Source organism: Osmia lignaria, chromosome 16 (genome assembly GCF_051020975.1).
Source record: "Osmia lignaria lignaria isolate PbOS001 chromosome 16, iyOsmLign1, whole genome shotgun sequence".
Lineage (NCBI taxonomy): Eukaryota > Metazoa > Arthropoda > Insecta > Hymenoptera > Megachilidae > Osmia > Osmia lignaria.
In genome coordinates, this window is record NC_135047.1 from 8,896,039 (window position 1) to 8,912,622 (window position 16,584).

Here is a 16,584-nt window from a genome sequence, read left to right on the forward strand (position 1 = left end):
AGTTTACTACATTTAACTTTGATTAGAAGAAAAAAAAAAAAAAAAAAAAAAATCTGGTGATATGGAAATATTTGTTAAAACTCTTGATATACATACAAATCGCAAAACGTACACGTTATCAAATCACCGACAGATTTATTAACCCTTTCGTTGCTATAAACGTTCAATGTTTGGTTTTGCCCTAAATTCTCTGAAAATTAAAAGCAAACAATGGGAGACCTCCTTCCATAGTTAAGCCTTTGATTTCCCTTAATTAAAAAGCATAAGTAACAGTAGCGAAAGGGTTAAAAGTATCTGTAAAAAAGAAGTGCTTCTAAAAAAACGATGATGGTGTTCGAGGCTCATTGCTTATATCACTAAAGCCAGTTCCTTTAAGTATCCTTATAGTCTATCCTTATTGATTAAAGCGTGCATATGTACAGTCAATGAGCTCCTGTTTTCATTCTTACTTAATGAGCAACACTCGGCTAAAATGTCCATTATATTCTCTTTCACTCTTTCATCTCTAGAACACAACAAAAAACACATCATTCAACATTACGTTCAAACGAAGAAAACTGTGAGATAAACAAATAATAATAATAAAACTAAAATACCACCAATTCGTTCGTTTGATCGTCAAACTTAATCATCGACGCGAAACGTATACCTTTATGGCAGAGACACATACGTATATAGATCGTGTTGCTCTTTATGGCAATGTTCTTGTTCTTGTTCTTGTTCTTGTTCAAGCTTTTTCACGTGAACCTTATTACCGAAAGCAATAAGTGTTACCTCTTCCCGGTGGTAATCGCATATCGTTTCCACTTTTCGTTTTTTGCTCCATTAAAACATACACTTTGCTCTTAACTAATATACACTTTTATATACAGAATAAATTAACGAGTATCTAAACGCTAAAACAATTATCAACGTGCCAAAAGAGCAGAATATAATCCTCGACACGTTCGCGATTTTTTCTTATGATCGCTGAAAACTCCAAGATGCTTCCAATGCGATATGTTCTTCGTACACGTACGTTCTGCTACGTTGCTACACACTTATGACTTTACTTTCTCAGTTTTTTTTCTTCTTTTTTTTTCAATTTTTTTATTATTATTATTATTTTTGTATATATTTCCTTTTTTTCTGCTCGACGATTCTTTAATTAGTTTCTGTTCTATCGTTTCATTCTCAAAAGCGACTCAAGACACTGAAACGTTAGGAGCAAGCACCAGTTCTCAGATGAATATTTAGCACCGATTCGTATGATTAAATGCAATCACAAAGTGTGATGAAATACTTGAACGGAGAAAGTTGTAATATCGTTGTGCATACACGGGAGCATCTTGTACGATGATCATTGCGGCGATGATCCGTTTATCGTACATACTCGTGCATAGGCCTATTTGGAAGCATTTTCTCTAACAATCAATATTTTTTCATGAAACAAAGCGAATGATAGGCTTCTCTTGATTAAGGACAAGAAGAAGCCTTCCATCATTCCATCGTTCTAGTATATTAGAACAGTAGTCTTCTATCGTCTCATGTCCAATTCCCACGAAGACAAATGATAAAAAGCTTCTTCCCGTCGTCTCTTAACCAAACCGAGCCTGACGTTCTCCAAATGTTATTCCACTTTTCCCAATCTTTTCCAATTTAATAATTAAGACGCGTAGGTCCAGCCTTTGCTTCGTTCCTTGTCACGCTAAAAGAAATGTATACCATTAAATATAATCGTTTCGCGGTTTTTTAAAATAAAGAAATCATTAAAAAGTTTAGTACTTAAATCTGTATCACGAGTATATACGATACATACGTGTTTGTTGCTTTCATTCCACGAATAATATTACACACATTGGAAAACTATCTGTACGCGATTCGCTGATGTGCTAATAATTAATTAGACATAAGTGTAAAATGAGATCGTGTAAATACTGTAGCCCGAAGTGTAAATTACTCCAATTTCTTCTTTCCACCCTTTTTATTCTTCTTTTCTTTCTCTCGCTAGTAGTTAGCGAATAGCAAACTTCAACGAACTGCGAGTGAAATTGTTGTCTGAACAGTTAATTATTCAATTTCCTGTTGCCTTCTACTTTCATCCTTCGATTTCCTTAGAATTCGTATGACAAAGATTACGGTTACAGAACGTGACTCGGACACGTGTCACAGAATATCAGAAATACCAGCTAAAGCTATATCTTCAGGTATGTTATATTCGACGGAAACCTATAAATACTTGATTCGAGTACAAACCATTTTCCCTTTTTCTTAAAGCTGCAAACTCATATTTTTGATTTATCATACTTTCGATCTTGCGTTTCAATACATCACGCCTGACCATTCATTAGAGAAACTATCTTTTTATACGTTTTCTATAATTTCATTCGAGACAGATACGAGTTTTTTTTTCTTCTTATTTTTTTTTAAGACAAAAAGATACAGGCTATTCGTTGGCAGAAATCTTAGATCTGTTAATGAACAACCGTTTTTTAATTCTAATTATTTTTCTTGTCCTTTCCAAATCCACCAGCCTCGAAACTGCTCGAGGAAGCGTTACTGGGGCCATCTGAGCTATCAACTTTGTGTTTCTTCGACGTTTTTCTACCTTCTACATTAACCTCTGTATTTTTACCAGTTACTTTCTGCTCGTTCGCTTTATGCAACGTGGCTGTTTTCTCACTACCTTGAAACTGCTTCTGTTTGCTAGTTCCTTCGGTTGATGAACTTTTTTCGCTTCCTTGAGACAGCTTTTGCAATGCAACTTGCGAACCTTTTTCATTGATCTGCAACGGTGGAGTTTTCCCCACCGTTTGCGAACATTTCTCGCTGTTTTGCAACGATATTTTCTGACTCGATGATTGCAAATTCTTCTCGTTGTTCTGAGATGATACTTTCTGAGAGAAAGCTTGTGAATTTTTCTCGGAAGACTGAGGCTGCTTTCCAAACACATTCTGTAGACTACGCGTTTGTAGATTAGAAAAGCTCTCGGTACGAGCAGCATTTTCCAGTTTACAAACTGGCGAGCGTTGCTCATCCGGCTTCGACGCCTTCTCACGACGATCGTTACATTCCACGGTGTTTTCTAGTTCCGTTGATTTACCGGAGAAAGGATTGTTTTTGTCGGAAGACAAAACTTCCTTCGTTGAGTAATCATCACCCTTGGAACCAGTCGGTGAATCTTTTTCCTCCGCTATTCTCGGCAATTGTGTACCGCCACAGGAATTGGACATACCCACGTTACCCAAGTTGATAGATATCCCATGAGATATCTTGGAGTAATCGGTTTTCTGATCCGCCGTCACTTTCTTCTCTACTTTGATATCATTCAAATCCTTGAAGCTATCACTGCTGTCCTCGGAGATTTCCGAGTAGGAAGATTGCGCTATAGTTACCCGAGGAGTCACCTTCACTACTGTATTAACCAATGGTGATATCGATGTTTTGTTTTCAGCGGAGCGAGGATGAAGTCTGTCTGGACTAAGAGCTCTTCTGAGGAGCGGAGAACCTGGCTCTGCAGACTTTGGCCGCCCATAGCTTTTCTTTTGATTGTTTGGCGTTGATAAGCAGACACCTGTGCGTGTACCAGCAAACGTGTTAAATTACTCTATAATATGTAAGTCAATTTCTAAATATAATTATAATTATTAGTAAGTACCTGGACTATAAGACTGTGTTGTGTTAGAGCTACCAGGCTGATGTCCCGTAGGAAACGCTAATGGACTTGGACTCCTGGTAGGGCTGGCAGGAAGCGGCGATGGGCTCGGGGTTCTCGCTAACGGAGACAACGGTATATGTCCCACGGATTTTCTACGATTTGGCGAATGAATATTCTTTGCCGCTGTATGTAACTTATGCTTCAAACCGTGTAGAGTACTTGGTCTCTGATAATGAGACTGATTGGAAATGGTTGGTAAGTTGGCAGCAGATGTGGTAGAACCCGGGGACGAAGAGTTCGGACTCGAACAAGGGCTCGAATTGCCAGTAGAATGATACGAATCTGAGCTGACACGGTTCGTTGGCGGTGACGGACTGCAAACAGATTTTGTGCAGGCTGCAAAATATGGCGATGTCTCTTGAGAACGTGTAAACGACTGGAACGATCGGCTAGGAGTCACCATTGACGGAGAACACATTCCTGCGGCCATCTGAAAGAAGTTTCGGTAACATTTTTTTTTTTTTTTCAATCAGTATTATCCTTTCAAAAAATGTAACGCATCACATGTTTTTTCTTCGATGCATTACAAGAACGTACATGTTTTTTTTGTGATCGGTGTAGTGTAAGACTGACATTGTCGCGATCAAATTGAAATGGAAAAAAAAAAAAAAAAAAAGAACATTTAAAAGCTGCCGCGAAATTGTGTTGGGCGAATAAGTATTACGATTAAAGAAAGTAGCAACTGAAACGATATTGGCAAGAAATTCACGAAAACGTTACGAAAAATCATACCATAAGTGGAGGTTTGCTGTCGCTGGATAGAATGGGTGCTGACAATGGACAACTGATAGTTAATGGCTGCAATAAAAAACGAAAATAACACTTAACATAATTGGTGTGTTGCTTAGACATTACCGGTGCTTTAGTATCTTGCTGTGCACGGTTTTGTGTTAGAGAGAGAGAAAGCGTTTTTTTATACATGACATAGAAAAAAAAAAAGGGGGGGCCATGTATCTTTAGATTGGCTTATTTTGACTACAATTACTAAGCAAAAATAACGTGATTTTACTTGTATACCTGTTGCATCTCTACACTAGCTCGTTTCGAACTAATTCGTTTAAAAAGGGACGTTTTTCGTTTCTTATCAGAATGATCACGCTTCTGTTTACGCTGCTTGTGCAGCGTTCTGCGTGCCATTTTACTCTGGGTCAGATCTCTTCTTCTTCCACCCGTCTTTATGCTAGTATTCTCTAAGGGTGTACTACGCAGTGTCACGTGATCGCCACCACTCAACATTAATTGCAAAACTTGTATATGGTACAATCCCTGTACAGGTTCGCCATTTATATGAGTTATGAGATCTCCCGGTCTCAAGCCAGCTTCAAATGCTGGACTAGATTGATCAACGGCCTATAATATATATTGAAGAAATTTAATTAGAATTCAATTCATGAATATCATTGATTTGTTTACTCGACACGTACCATGACCAGATGATGCATTGTATAAAAATCACTGTCCCCGTAATACACCCTAATGGTATGTACCGTGAAACCAAATCCACAGGGTCCTCTTCGAATGATAATAGGAGGTTTCAAACTAGTTACGAGAGGACTCAATTCGCGACAAGGGGATGTATCTCTCGAAGAAGCAGTGGACGATCCCCCAGGAGATTCGATTGGCTGAGTATTTAATGACGCATCGTCTGAAAAGTGTAACTTATTACATATAAATAAAATGAACAACGTGTAATTCATGTTAATACATACAAGAAAAATCACTAGCAGGTATCACCAGTGACAATCCACTAGTGGATGCAGATTTAATTACGGATCGTGACTTATGCTTAGCAGAGGGTATAATTGGCATTGCGCTAAACGATTCAAACGAATCGGTACTAGAATTGTGTTTACTCTCTTCAGTTGTATCTCTGTTAGCAGCAATTAGATCCAACCTAAAATGAATTTTATTCGTTGTAGATATATATATATATTCTTAGTCAGTAGAATCATGCACTATAAGTGAACGAGTAATGTGCATGTTACGGTATTGAATCTAATGAGAAGTTGTCAATTTCTTGACATAAGGTGTTGCGAAGATGTATGTCTGAATGACTCACATGTGTTCATCATCAACGCATATACTGAACCTGGGCAGCTTGTCCCGGGAGTGCACATGCCGCTTTCTCTGAATCTGTGGGCTAATATCCTCAGACTCTGTTTGCGACGAATCTGGTGTACTCAAGCTGATCGATGTTCCTTCCATTTGATTGTTCTTGATAACCGTTAATTGTGACTCGCCACTCGTCACCGTGGCAGGACTAGCAAACGATGCGTTTGATTTGTCTGCCTTTGGCGGTGTCTCGCTAGACGTACTACTCTTAATGGACGATGAAAGTCGGTTCTTATCCGACGAAGTCGATTCTATGAGTTTGGATGGAGGCATCATTGTGTTGTTCGATCCAAGAGACAACTGTGCGACTGTACGCTCAAGTTCGGTACGGAATAATTGTTTCTTCGAGGCATCCGACTCTAACTCAGGATTTAGCTGGGGTGGACGGGTTTGAGATATCTTTCGTGACTGAGGGGAATACGAGGAGAACGATCCGAACAAAGGGGAATCATCGGTGTCGTCGGTATCGTCACCTATATCGTGATTATATCTATCCATACGAGCTAAAATAATTATTGCTTCGTTATGCATTGATATCAACAGAGCAAAACAATGAAAAACAATATAATTTATTGTACGTACTATCGAAGTAACTTGTGTCTTCGTCATTTACTAATTGTGGCACGAATTCAGCCTTTTGTCTGAGCAAACTATTCCAATTTACTCCATAAAAATATGGGTGTTCTTTCACTTCGTGAGATCCGCCAGTACCTAAACGATCTCTAGGGCTTTGTTGCAACAACGCTGTTATAATATCTTTAGCCTCTGGCTGAACAGGCCAGTCATCTTCATCTGGCCACTCGATATCATCTATATCGTCAATCAACAATTGATTGTAAATATTTCGTACAAGTAATAGGGTAATAAAATATATCAGACGATATTTACCATTAACTGTATGAGCAAACAGTTCCTCAGGTGTATCACCAAAAAATGGAACGCATCCAATTAGAAATTCGTACAGTATAATGCCCATAGACCACCAATCAACAGGTTTACCGTATCCTTGACGGAGTATAACTTCAGGAGCGATATACTCAGGCGTGCCGAATACCTGTTTGTCTGAAAATTGTCGGGTATCCCTGTCGATGTATCCCTCGTAAAGATTTGTCGCCACTAAAACCAGAGAATGTCTCTTTTCATAATAAAATAAAAATTTTATTTTCAGGAAGAAAAGTGCTGGTTGGTTGTTGTATCACTTACAAGACATAAGACCCATTTTACTCAGACCAAAGTCTGTGAGTTTAATATGACCAAGGGCAGTAATAAGTAAACTAGAAAAGAGAAATAATGATAGATGAAATGTTTTATATATATTTTTTTTTTTTAATAAAACAGCCTGTAGCTTTACGTACTTGTCAGGTTTTAAGTCACGATGAACAATACCGTAGCTATGCAGATACTCGACAGCTAAAACAGTTTCTGCGAAATAAAACCTTGCCATATCCGGTGGCAGTGGACCGATATTTTTTAAAAGATTCGCACAATCTCCTCCCTCTACGTATTCCATTACTAAACATAAGTGCTTCTACAATTAAACGATCGTTCGTAAGTTTCATTTCAATCTTGTAAGTATCGCAATAGTAATAATAGTATACGTACTTTTGTTTCGAAGCTACAGTACATAGAAACTACAAATGGATTGTCTGTAAAGCTCATTATGTCCCTTTCAGCAAACACTTGCTCTACTTGATTTCGTAGCATTAGATTATTCTTATTTATTTTTTTCATGGCGAACCTTTGCCGCGTCGTTTTCTCTTTAACTAAATACACTGCGCCGTACGCGCCGTTACTAATCAGCTTCAATACTTCGTAATCGCTTTCACACGGAATGCGTTGAGACTTTTCATCGTCCTTATTCGGACTGGACGCAACTTGTAAATTACTATCGCTTGAACTCGCCGAATCTTCTAGTTTATTTAAATCTTCTTGCAGTTCTAACATACAAAGATGTTGTCTAAGCGATGCTTTCAGCAGAAGCAGAGTGAAAAAAGAAAAAAGAAAAAAGGAAACTATTACCTGATATTGGATCCCTATTAAGAGACAACTTATTAATAATGTACTGAGGTATATCTGTTTTTATTCCGGCATTAATTTTTGCTTGCCCTTCAGCTTGTTCTAGCAGATGATAAAATTCTTCTGGATCGAATTCTAAACATTCCAACAGTCGAGCTGGTCGCGATATTACTAATAGTAATTTTTTAATAAGCCCCGTTAATCTTGTTGCTGCTTCAAGCGACTTATCTTTGGTCTGTAAATAAAAATTTTTTCCTTTTTTCACTATCGTGTCTATGGTTACTTGTTCGTCAAAGATGATTTCTTCTATAATTACCTCCATTAGTAAATGTTCTAAATTTTCACTCATTTCATAGAAATACCTAGTTGTAATTAATTTCTCCTGAGATTTCTGTAAGCAATCTCTTGCCATTTCGATTACTTGATGATGCACAAACCGTAAAATCGGCAAAGAATCTTGCGTCATATTTGACATCACTTCGTACTCGTCCAATTCCTTATTTTCGTTGATAAAATTAGTCAGACGTTCTTCCATCTGCTGCGTTGCCTGATACAACAATTTTTTTTTTTTGTCAAATCAAATCATTACGATATTACCATGTTTCCTATTTGCATCCATACCTTTGGAAATCGTTCCTTGTAAAGAGTATTCATCATAACAATTTCGCTGTCCAACACGGGGGACCGACTCGGACTACTGTAATTTAAAATTTAATAAGAATGTTACATCTAATGTACATACTTTGAAGAAGTAAAGATGTTTTACCTCAAACTTCGCGAACGCGGTCTGTGTAATGGTGACCTACGACCCTCTTCATCAAGACTGAGGGACACGCTGCCTGGGATACTAGAAATACTAGAACCTGGAAATCCCGGATGCGAAGAACACGGTGTGCCAGGCTTAGAGAAATGACAAGAAAGCATACGCAATTCGTCCTTGGTTGGAACATTTGGAAGTTGATGCAAACGTTCCTGACTCGAGTACTGTGACTAATTAAGTAAATTCGTGACTACATTTGTAAATAATTCTATTTATTCCTTAAAAAAATTAATTAGTTAGATAACTAACCGAAACATTGCTGGAACCTGGTGTTGTTCCATATCCACTAGATGGTAAACTAGCAACTGACCATCTTCTGCCATCTCCGGTTCCTGTGGCACCTCCACCGATTCTTAAATATTACGTACATACGTTTAAACATGAAATACTGCTTTTGTAACACGTACACATACTATTTAACAAAACTAACACACGGAAACGACGATCACTGTAATGCCATAAGAAAATCTTACACCCATGTTCTTCGTTTTTTTTTTATCATTTCAGACCTTAATGTTTGCATCAGCATTTTGTTTTTCTCCACTATTAATAATGTATTAAAAATACAGTGCTTACGACGGCGACATCTACTTACATAGATAATCAGATCAAATTTAAACATACTAAAAGTAGGTATGAAATAGATACCTTTTAATTGGAGCAAAAGCAAAATGTGGACTGGATGACATCCTAGGACTCTCTAGGGGACTGCCTACAATCGGGACGAATGCTATATTGGAAAACAAGCAATAAAAGAAATTAATTCTCTATGATATTTTCAAAATATAAAAGACACTTCTTTTCTAAATAAATAAAAGATAACCTTTTAAGGATATTATTCAAGGGCATAATTGTTCAAATATTCTAGATCTATCATGTTTGAAACTATAAATAGCAGAATAACTATATCTCAAACACACGGCTGCAAACCAATGGCTGCATACGCACCCGCATGCATCTATATATGTTAGAATATTGGATAAAGATGTGCCAGAACACTTATATAATATTCTTATAAAGCATATAACATTTGGTCACTCACAAACGAGTGTTACATATCTATATATTATTATTATTATTATTATTATTATTTCTATTAGACATGATATTTAAAACATGATATATCTACCATTTAAATATATCACATTTAAACAATATAATTGAATCAGAAATTAGCGATAACACACCTGATAATGGTGAATGACAACGTGGTAAAGTTGGAGATGTTGTTGCAATAAAGGACTTACGATGTGCCGCTTTAGCAGCGCGCCGAGAAATATTAAAATCACGCTATAAACAAATGTAATATAATGCGTTATATGTTTTATATTAGAAGAGTAACAAAAAATATGTACAATATTACTGACCACATGAACGGATAAAGATGGTGCAGACTTCCCAATTGCAGAGTTCCTCATTCGAACCAAATTTGACAATTCTCCGCTAACTGGAAACATGAAATAGTTAAAACTGAGAAAAAAGAAAAGTAACCGATACGTAAAATTATACAAAGTTTTATTAACCAGGCCTAACTGGAGCTTCTTTGCTTTCCACTTTGGGTGGTATCGGTCGTCTTTGAATCTCTGCTTCTGTACTACAAGCAGATTCTTCGCTTTCTGCCTGATCAAATACCAGTACTCTGGCAGAATTGCCATGGGAACGCAGACGTGGTCTACTAGGTCTATTTCTGTTTTGATCCATGTTGGCACTATAGTAGTTTTTTCTTTAATGACTTAAGTTACCTAAAATTAAATGCACCTCTTAAGTATTTCTCCTGATTTTTTGAAATAACGAATGGTTGAAAAAACAAAGAAAGGAGTAGTAAGAAGTATACCTGCTTCAAATCGTTTTATTCACAGGAATGAAAAGAATAGAACAGGTAAGTACGATCAACGAGACCGTTGAAAAATTCACAATCCATTCTTTCTTGTGAAAGTTCGATCGACGAAGAGACTCACGATGTAAGATCAGTCGGTGGTGCGAGTTGGAGAGCATTCGTGTTCGTACTCAAAATCCGATAGCCCAAAATGCCGTCTTAAACAATTCGTTGTTAATGCTGCTGTGTGAAAAATGTATAACATATAAGAATATATAGGAAATAAATCGCGCTGGTGAGTAAAAATGTAATGGTAAGCGGTTTGGAGGATCGTACTAAGGAACCGTTTAATAAATTATACCTGCTCGAACGACAGAAATGAGAGTTTCCCAGAAGAGGGAAACCGGGATATAGAATTTTTGACGAGGGAAATGAGAAAAGAAAACACACAACACTAAACACACATAATGGATACGAGCGAGCTAAACGAAAGGAAGATAAAAGATGCACGATTTACCGCACACAACGGGCATGTCCTCTCAGGACAAGCGGCCCGGGAGTGAGCAGGTGTCGTAGTCCCGGGTCTAGACTCGCATTTTTCTCGTTACCGCAGAAATTAATTACGAAACGCGGACCGACCATGGGTTCTGACTCATGATGGATGTACACATACATACGTTCACATACACCCGCGTACCAACATCTATACACATAAAAACGCACGCGCAAACGCTCGTGCATGAAAACGCGCACAAATACATGCATCCTTGGCCGCGAGCTGCACCAAGAATCAACACCAAACCCTTTATACAGAGAAGTACGAGTATGTATGTACATACATACATGCTCTGTACTGTGTTGACCGTATCGGTATTGTTCCTAGAAACCTCGCCATTGTTATATTCAATATTCAATCGAACCTTTCCAATTTCAGCTTCAATGCATTTCCTCTTTAAACATTCATATTTCAAGGAAGTTAATAGGTTTCTTCTCATAATTTTCATTTATTTATCTGACAATGAATGTACATTTTACTTTTTATTTACATTCGATTAGATCTTTTTAAATTTTGCATTCTCGTTTGTGTTAGAAAAAAAAATACACTTTCGTTTCTGAGATTAATGTTTATAGACTACATATATCGTTTTCATACATTAAATGATAAATAATTAATACGGAAATATTATACCTTAAATGTTGAATTATCTTGGAGGATAACTTGAAATTTAAAAGTACTAATTCGCTTATCACAATTCAATTATATTCAAAATTTATCACGTGGTAAATTTTAAATTTCCAGTTACATTATGAATTCCTTTTCAAAGATATGTATAAAGTATCGGAAATAAACTTAGATTGATTTGAAGCTAATAATCAATCGTAATTTTCGTTATATGCTTTAAAGGTATACGTGTATGAGTTGTCAGTAATAAAATTAAAACTATAGTTTTAATGTTTACATTAATACAATATATTTCAATGTATTTTAAAATACATATTTTAACGCAGTAACTTCTCTTCTCTGAATATAAGATACTAAAAATATCAACTGCCCATAACTATGCGAACAAAAGCTAGGCGGTCTTTTTTGACACATATCAGCTGATGCATCAACACAACGAATACCATTATAAAAAACCAATGACTACATATCCAACAAGATTGGACATGACTTTCTTTTCGAGGGATCTTGAAGTGCGCCATGCCATAATGTCGGTATGCAGAGAGAGCCATCGTGCTTCGGGGTCCCTGATAACCCAAGATGATAGGCCAAGGCCACCCCTTTCAGTTATTAATTATTTTATCCCTCTTTATGGGCCAAGACCCACGCTCTCTAACTATTTATTATCCTACTCCTCTTTATGGATCAAGGTCTCCCTTGGCAAATATTTATTTCTTCATTCTTTTTTTAAGCATTGTGGGGACTACCACTAACTCACTGTATATCCGTATGACTTGTATGTACAGTGAAACATTATCAGTCTTATAGTGACCGCCGAGGGATGCAGATCTACCTGCTAAACATACATATATCCTTATTTTATTTTCTGCGTTCATTTAATTTTCTGTACGTATCTTACCTAGAATACAGTCCACAGAGTTAAAATGAACATCAAGGAAAGTATACTAGAACTACAATATTACAGAGACAAATTATTTATAACTGAACTATCCTGATAAACTGTATTTCATTATTAAAATATACGAAAATTAAAGTTCTTATTAGCATTTTATTTTTCCTTTAATAACGTCCTCTTAAAGTAGAAAAATTTACAGTACTTGACTTTATTGTCTTTTTACTAAGAAATATGATGCATCTTAATTTTATTCTAGATCTCATGTTTTAGAAAATATAATCATGTAAGTAAGAGTACGTGTGTTATGTATGTTTTTAAGTAGAATTAAGTATTTTTAATGTTTGAATACTGCGCCATCTATGCGAAAGCGGCGGAAACTAGTCAATAAATTACCGACTTATCGACTGAAATGGCGACAGTCGGTAATTGAGCCTTCGACAGTCGGTAAGTTGACGAATAGTTTACGCCGCTTTTGTATAGATGGCGCAATGGCCGATGGATGGGGTGTCAAGGACCCCAGCGACTCTTTTTGCGTACCGACCTAATATTATTTTGGGGTTTCAAGGACCCCGGCGACTCTTTTTGCGCAACAACCTAATATTATATTGGGGTTTCGAGGACCCCGGCGACTCTTTTTGCGTTCCGATCTAATATTATATTGGGGTTTCAAGGACCCCGGCAATTGTTTTTGCGTACCAACCTAATATTGTATTGGGGTTTCAAGGACCCCGGCGACTCTTTTGGCGTACCGACCTAATATTATATTGGGGTTTCAAGGACCCCGGCGACTCTTTTTGCGTTCCGATCTAATATTATATTGGGGTTTCAAGGACCCCGGCAATTGTTTTTGCGTACCAACCTAATATTGTATTGGGGTTTCAAGGACCCCGGCGACTCTTTTGGCGTACCGACCTAATATTATATTGGGGTTTCAAGGACCCCGGCGACTCTTTTTGCGTACCGACCTAATATTATATTGGGGTTTCAAGGACCCCGGCGACTCTTTTGGCGTACCAACCTAATATTATATTGGGGTTTCAAGGACCCCGGCGACTCTTTTGGCGTACCGATCTAATATTATATTGGGGTTTCAAGGACCCCGGCGATTGTTTTTGCGTACCAACCTAATATTGTATTGGGGTTTCAAGGACCCCGGCGACTCTTTTGGCGTACCGACCTAATATTCTATTGGGGTTTCAAGGACCCCGGCGACTCTTTTTGCGTACCGACCTAATATTATATTGGGGTCTCAAGGGCCCCGGCTACTCTTTTTGCGTACCGACCTAATATTATATTGGGGTTTCAAGGACCCCGGCGATTGTTTTTGCGTACCAACCTAATATTGTATTGGGGTTTCAAGGACCCCGGCGACTCTTTTGGCGTACCGACCTAATATTATATTGGGGTTTCAAGGACCCCGGCGATTCTTTTTGCGTACCAACCTAATATTGTATTGGGGTTTCAAGGACCCCGGCGATTGTTTTTGCGTACCAACCTAATATTGTATTGGGGTTTCAAGGACCCCGGCGACTCTTTTGGCGTACCGACCTAATATTATATTGGGGTCTCAAGGGCCCCGGCTACTCTTTTTGCGCACCGACAAATCGTGGGGTGTCGGACACCCCTGGCGCCGGGAGAGGGGGTTCCAGATGCCTAGCTAAAGGCATACAGATACCCTTATTTTATTTTCTACGTTCATTTATCTTACTGTAATTACATTCTTAGCTTATTGAATAAACTCCTTAACAGTACGATCGTGTTGATTTTATTGCTTCCGTCTGGACCCTTTATATCTCTGATTCCACTATATCACTGCATCCCTTACATCTCTTCATCCCTTACATCCCTACATTCTTATCATCCCTACATTCCTTACATCGCTTCATCCCTTGCATCCCTACATTCTTATCATCCCTACATTCCTTACATCGCTTCATCCCTTACATCCCTACATTCCTTACATCTCTGCATCCCTTATAATAAATATATTAGAAAGACTGCTTCGAGTAAAGATAAGTAAAGGTAAGTAAAGGTAAGTAAAGGTAAGTAAAGGTAAGTAAAGGTAAGTAAAGGTAAGTTAGTTTTTCGTCAAAAATTCAGCAAGATTTAGTTCCTTTTTCGAAAACCAGAGGGCGCTGATTCGACATCGAAATTTTAGTTCGCACTTTTGCCGCCAGAGGGCCAAAAATTCAGCCTGATTTAGTTCCTTTTTCCAAAACCAGAGGGCGCTGATTCGACATCGAAATTTTAGTTCACATTTTTGCCGGTAGGGGGCGCTGTTTTTTCGAAATTTTTGAGCATTCCTAAAAGTGCTCCAATTTAAAAATCAATTAGATATTCATTAAGAGGGGTCAATTGTGGCCTTTCTGGGTAAAGCCTCTTTGTTCAAAATCTACTGCGCAGCCCTAACTCTCTCCGTTAACTACTGCGCAGCCGGTCAAGGCTCCCGCGGGAGAGCCGAATTCCAGGACCAACACGATTTTTGGGCATTCTTAAAAGTGCTCCAATTTAAAAATCAATTAGATATTCATTAAGAGGGGTCAATTGTGGCCTTTCTGGCTAAAGCCTCTTTGTTCAAAATCTACTGCGCAGCCCTAACTCTCTCCGTTAACTACTGCGCAGCCGGTCAAGGTCCCCGCGGGAGCGCCGAATTCCAGGACCAACACGATTTTTGGGCATTCCTAAAAGTGCTCCAAATTAAAAATTAATTAGTTATTCATTAAGAGGGGTCAATTGTGGCCTTTCTGGCTAAAGCCTCTTTGTTCAAAATCTACTGCGCAGCCCTAACTCTCTCCGTTAACTACTGCGCAGCCGGTCAAGGTCCCCGCGGGAGCGCCGAATTCCAGGACCAACACGATTTTTGGGCATTCCTAAAAGTGCTCCAAATTAAAAATTAATTAGTTATTCATTAAGAGGGGTCAATTGTGGCCTTTCTGGGTAAAGCCTCTTTGTTCAAAATCTACTGCGCAGCCCTAACTCTCTCCGTTAACTACTGCGCAGCCGGTCAAGGCTCCCGCGGGAGAGCCGAATTCCAGGACCAACACGATTTTTGGGCATTCTTAAAAGTGCTCCAATTTAAAAATCAATTAGATATTCATTAAGAGGGGTCAATTGTGGCCTTTCTGGGTAGAGCCTCTTTGCCCAAAATCTACTGCGCAGCCCTAACTCTCTCCGTTAACTACTGCGCAGCCGGTCAAGGCTCCCGCGGGAGAGCCGAATTCCAGGACCAACACGATTTTTGGGCATTCTTAAAAGTGCTCCAATTTAAAAATCAATTAGATATTCATTAAGAGGGGTCAATTGTGGCCTTTCTGGCTAAAGCCTCTTTGTTCAAAATCTACTGCGCAGCCCTAACTCTCTCCGTTAACTACTGCGCAGCCGGTCAAGGTCCCCGCGGGAGCGCCGAATTCCAGGACCAACACGATTTTTGGGCATTCCTAAAAGTGCTCCAAATTAAAAATTAATTAGTTATTCATTAAGAGGGGTCAATTGTGGCCTTTCTGGGTAAAGCCTCTTTGTTCAAAATCTACTGCGCAGCCCTAACTCTCTCCGTTAACTACTGCGCAGCCGGTCAAGGCTCCCGCGGGAGAGCCGAATTCCAGGACCAACACGATTTTTGGGCATTCTTAAAAGTGCTCCAATTTAAAAATCAATTAGATATTCATTAAGAGGGGTCAATTGTGGCCTTTCTGGGTAAAGCCTCTTTGTTCAAAATCTACTGCGCAGCCCTAACTCTCTCCGTTAACTACTGCGCAGCCGGTCAAGGTCCCCGCGGGAGCGCCGAATTCCAGGACCAACACGATTTTTGGGCATTCTTAAAAGTGCTCCAATTTAAAAATCAATTAGATATTCATTAAGAGGGGTCAATTGTGGCCTTTCTGGGTAGAGCCTCTTTGCCCAAAATCTACTGCGCAGCCCTAACTCTCTCCGTTAACTACTGCGCAGCCGGTCAAGTTTTTCACGAGTTAATAATTTGAATACCGACATCATGGCCTCCGGGTTATCAGGGACCCCTTATGCCCGGTGACGCTCTCTGGACACCGAC

The 16,584-nt window shown here is 38.6% G+C and overlaps 1 protein-coding gene across 10 annotated transcripts; it reads right to left on the minus strand.

Annotated features, from left to right (window-relative positions):
- Positions 1 to 34: 34 nt before the first annotated feature.
- On the minus strand, positions 35 to 11,175 carry dop (microtubule-associated serine/threonine (MAST) protein kinase dop). Of its 10 annotated transcripts, none has more exons than XR_013063633.1 (24): positions 10,979 to 11,174; positions 10,480 to 10,701; positions 10,169 to 10,387; positions 10,013 to 10,092; positions 9,833 to 9,935; positions 9,294 to 9,375; positions 8,895 to 8,997; positions 8,592 to 8,815; positions 8,447 to 8,522; positions 8,142 to 8,372; positions 7,829 to 8,060; positions 7,412 to 7,746; positions 7,165 to 7,337; positions 7,013 to 7,083; positions 6,698 to 6,925; positions 6,392 to 6,619; positions 5,757 to 6,312; positions 5,407 to 5,591; positions 5,122 to 5,342; positions 4,715 to 5,047; positions 4,430 to 4,495; positions 3,638 to 4,127; positions 1,799 to 3,553; positions 35 to 1,687 (listed from the first exon to the last, which is right to left on the minus strand). XR_013063633.1 is itself a non-coding variant. In XM_034317005.2 (23 exons), the coding sequence occupies exons 3-23, from the start codon at positions 10,344 to 10,346 to the stop codon at positions 2,478 to 2,480; spliced, it is 5,241 nt and encodes a 1,746-aa protein (XP_034172896.2). In that variant the 5' UTR covers positions 10,347 to 10,387; positions 10,480 to 10,701; positions 10,979 to 11,175; the 3' UTR covers positions 35 to 2,477. The 10 variants fall into 10 exon arrangements, 8 of the variants coding, with proteins under 8 accessions (XP_034172896.2, XP_034172895.2, XP_034172889.2 ...); XR_013063634.1 differs by having other exon boundaries at positions 35 to 505; positions 597 to 3,553; XM_034317005.2 differs by having other exon boundaries at positions 35 to 3,553; positions 5,787 to 6,312; positions 10,979 to 11,175.
- Positions 11,176 to 16,584: the final 5,409 nt, after the last annotated feature.

Bases quoted from the DNA above. Each gene is read 5' to 3' on its own strand.
- dop (XM_034317004.2), bottom strand. From the start codon at position 10,346: ATGGATCAAAACAGAAATAGACCTAGTAGACCACGTCTGCGTTCCCAT. The intron at 10,093-10,168 runs GTTAATAAAACT...TCATGTTTCCAG, and splicing joins AGAAGCTCCAGTTAGGCCTG to TTAGCGGAGAATTGTCAAAT. The intron at 6,620-6,697 runs GTAAATATCGTC...TTGACGATATAG, and splicing joins GTTTGCTCATACAGTTAATG to ATGATATCGAGTGGCCAGAT.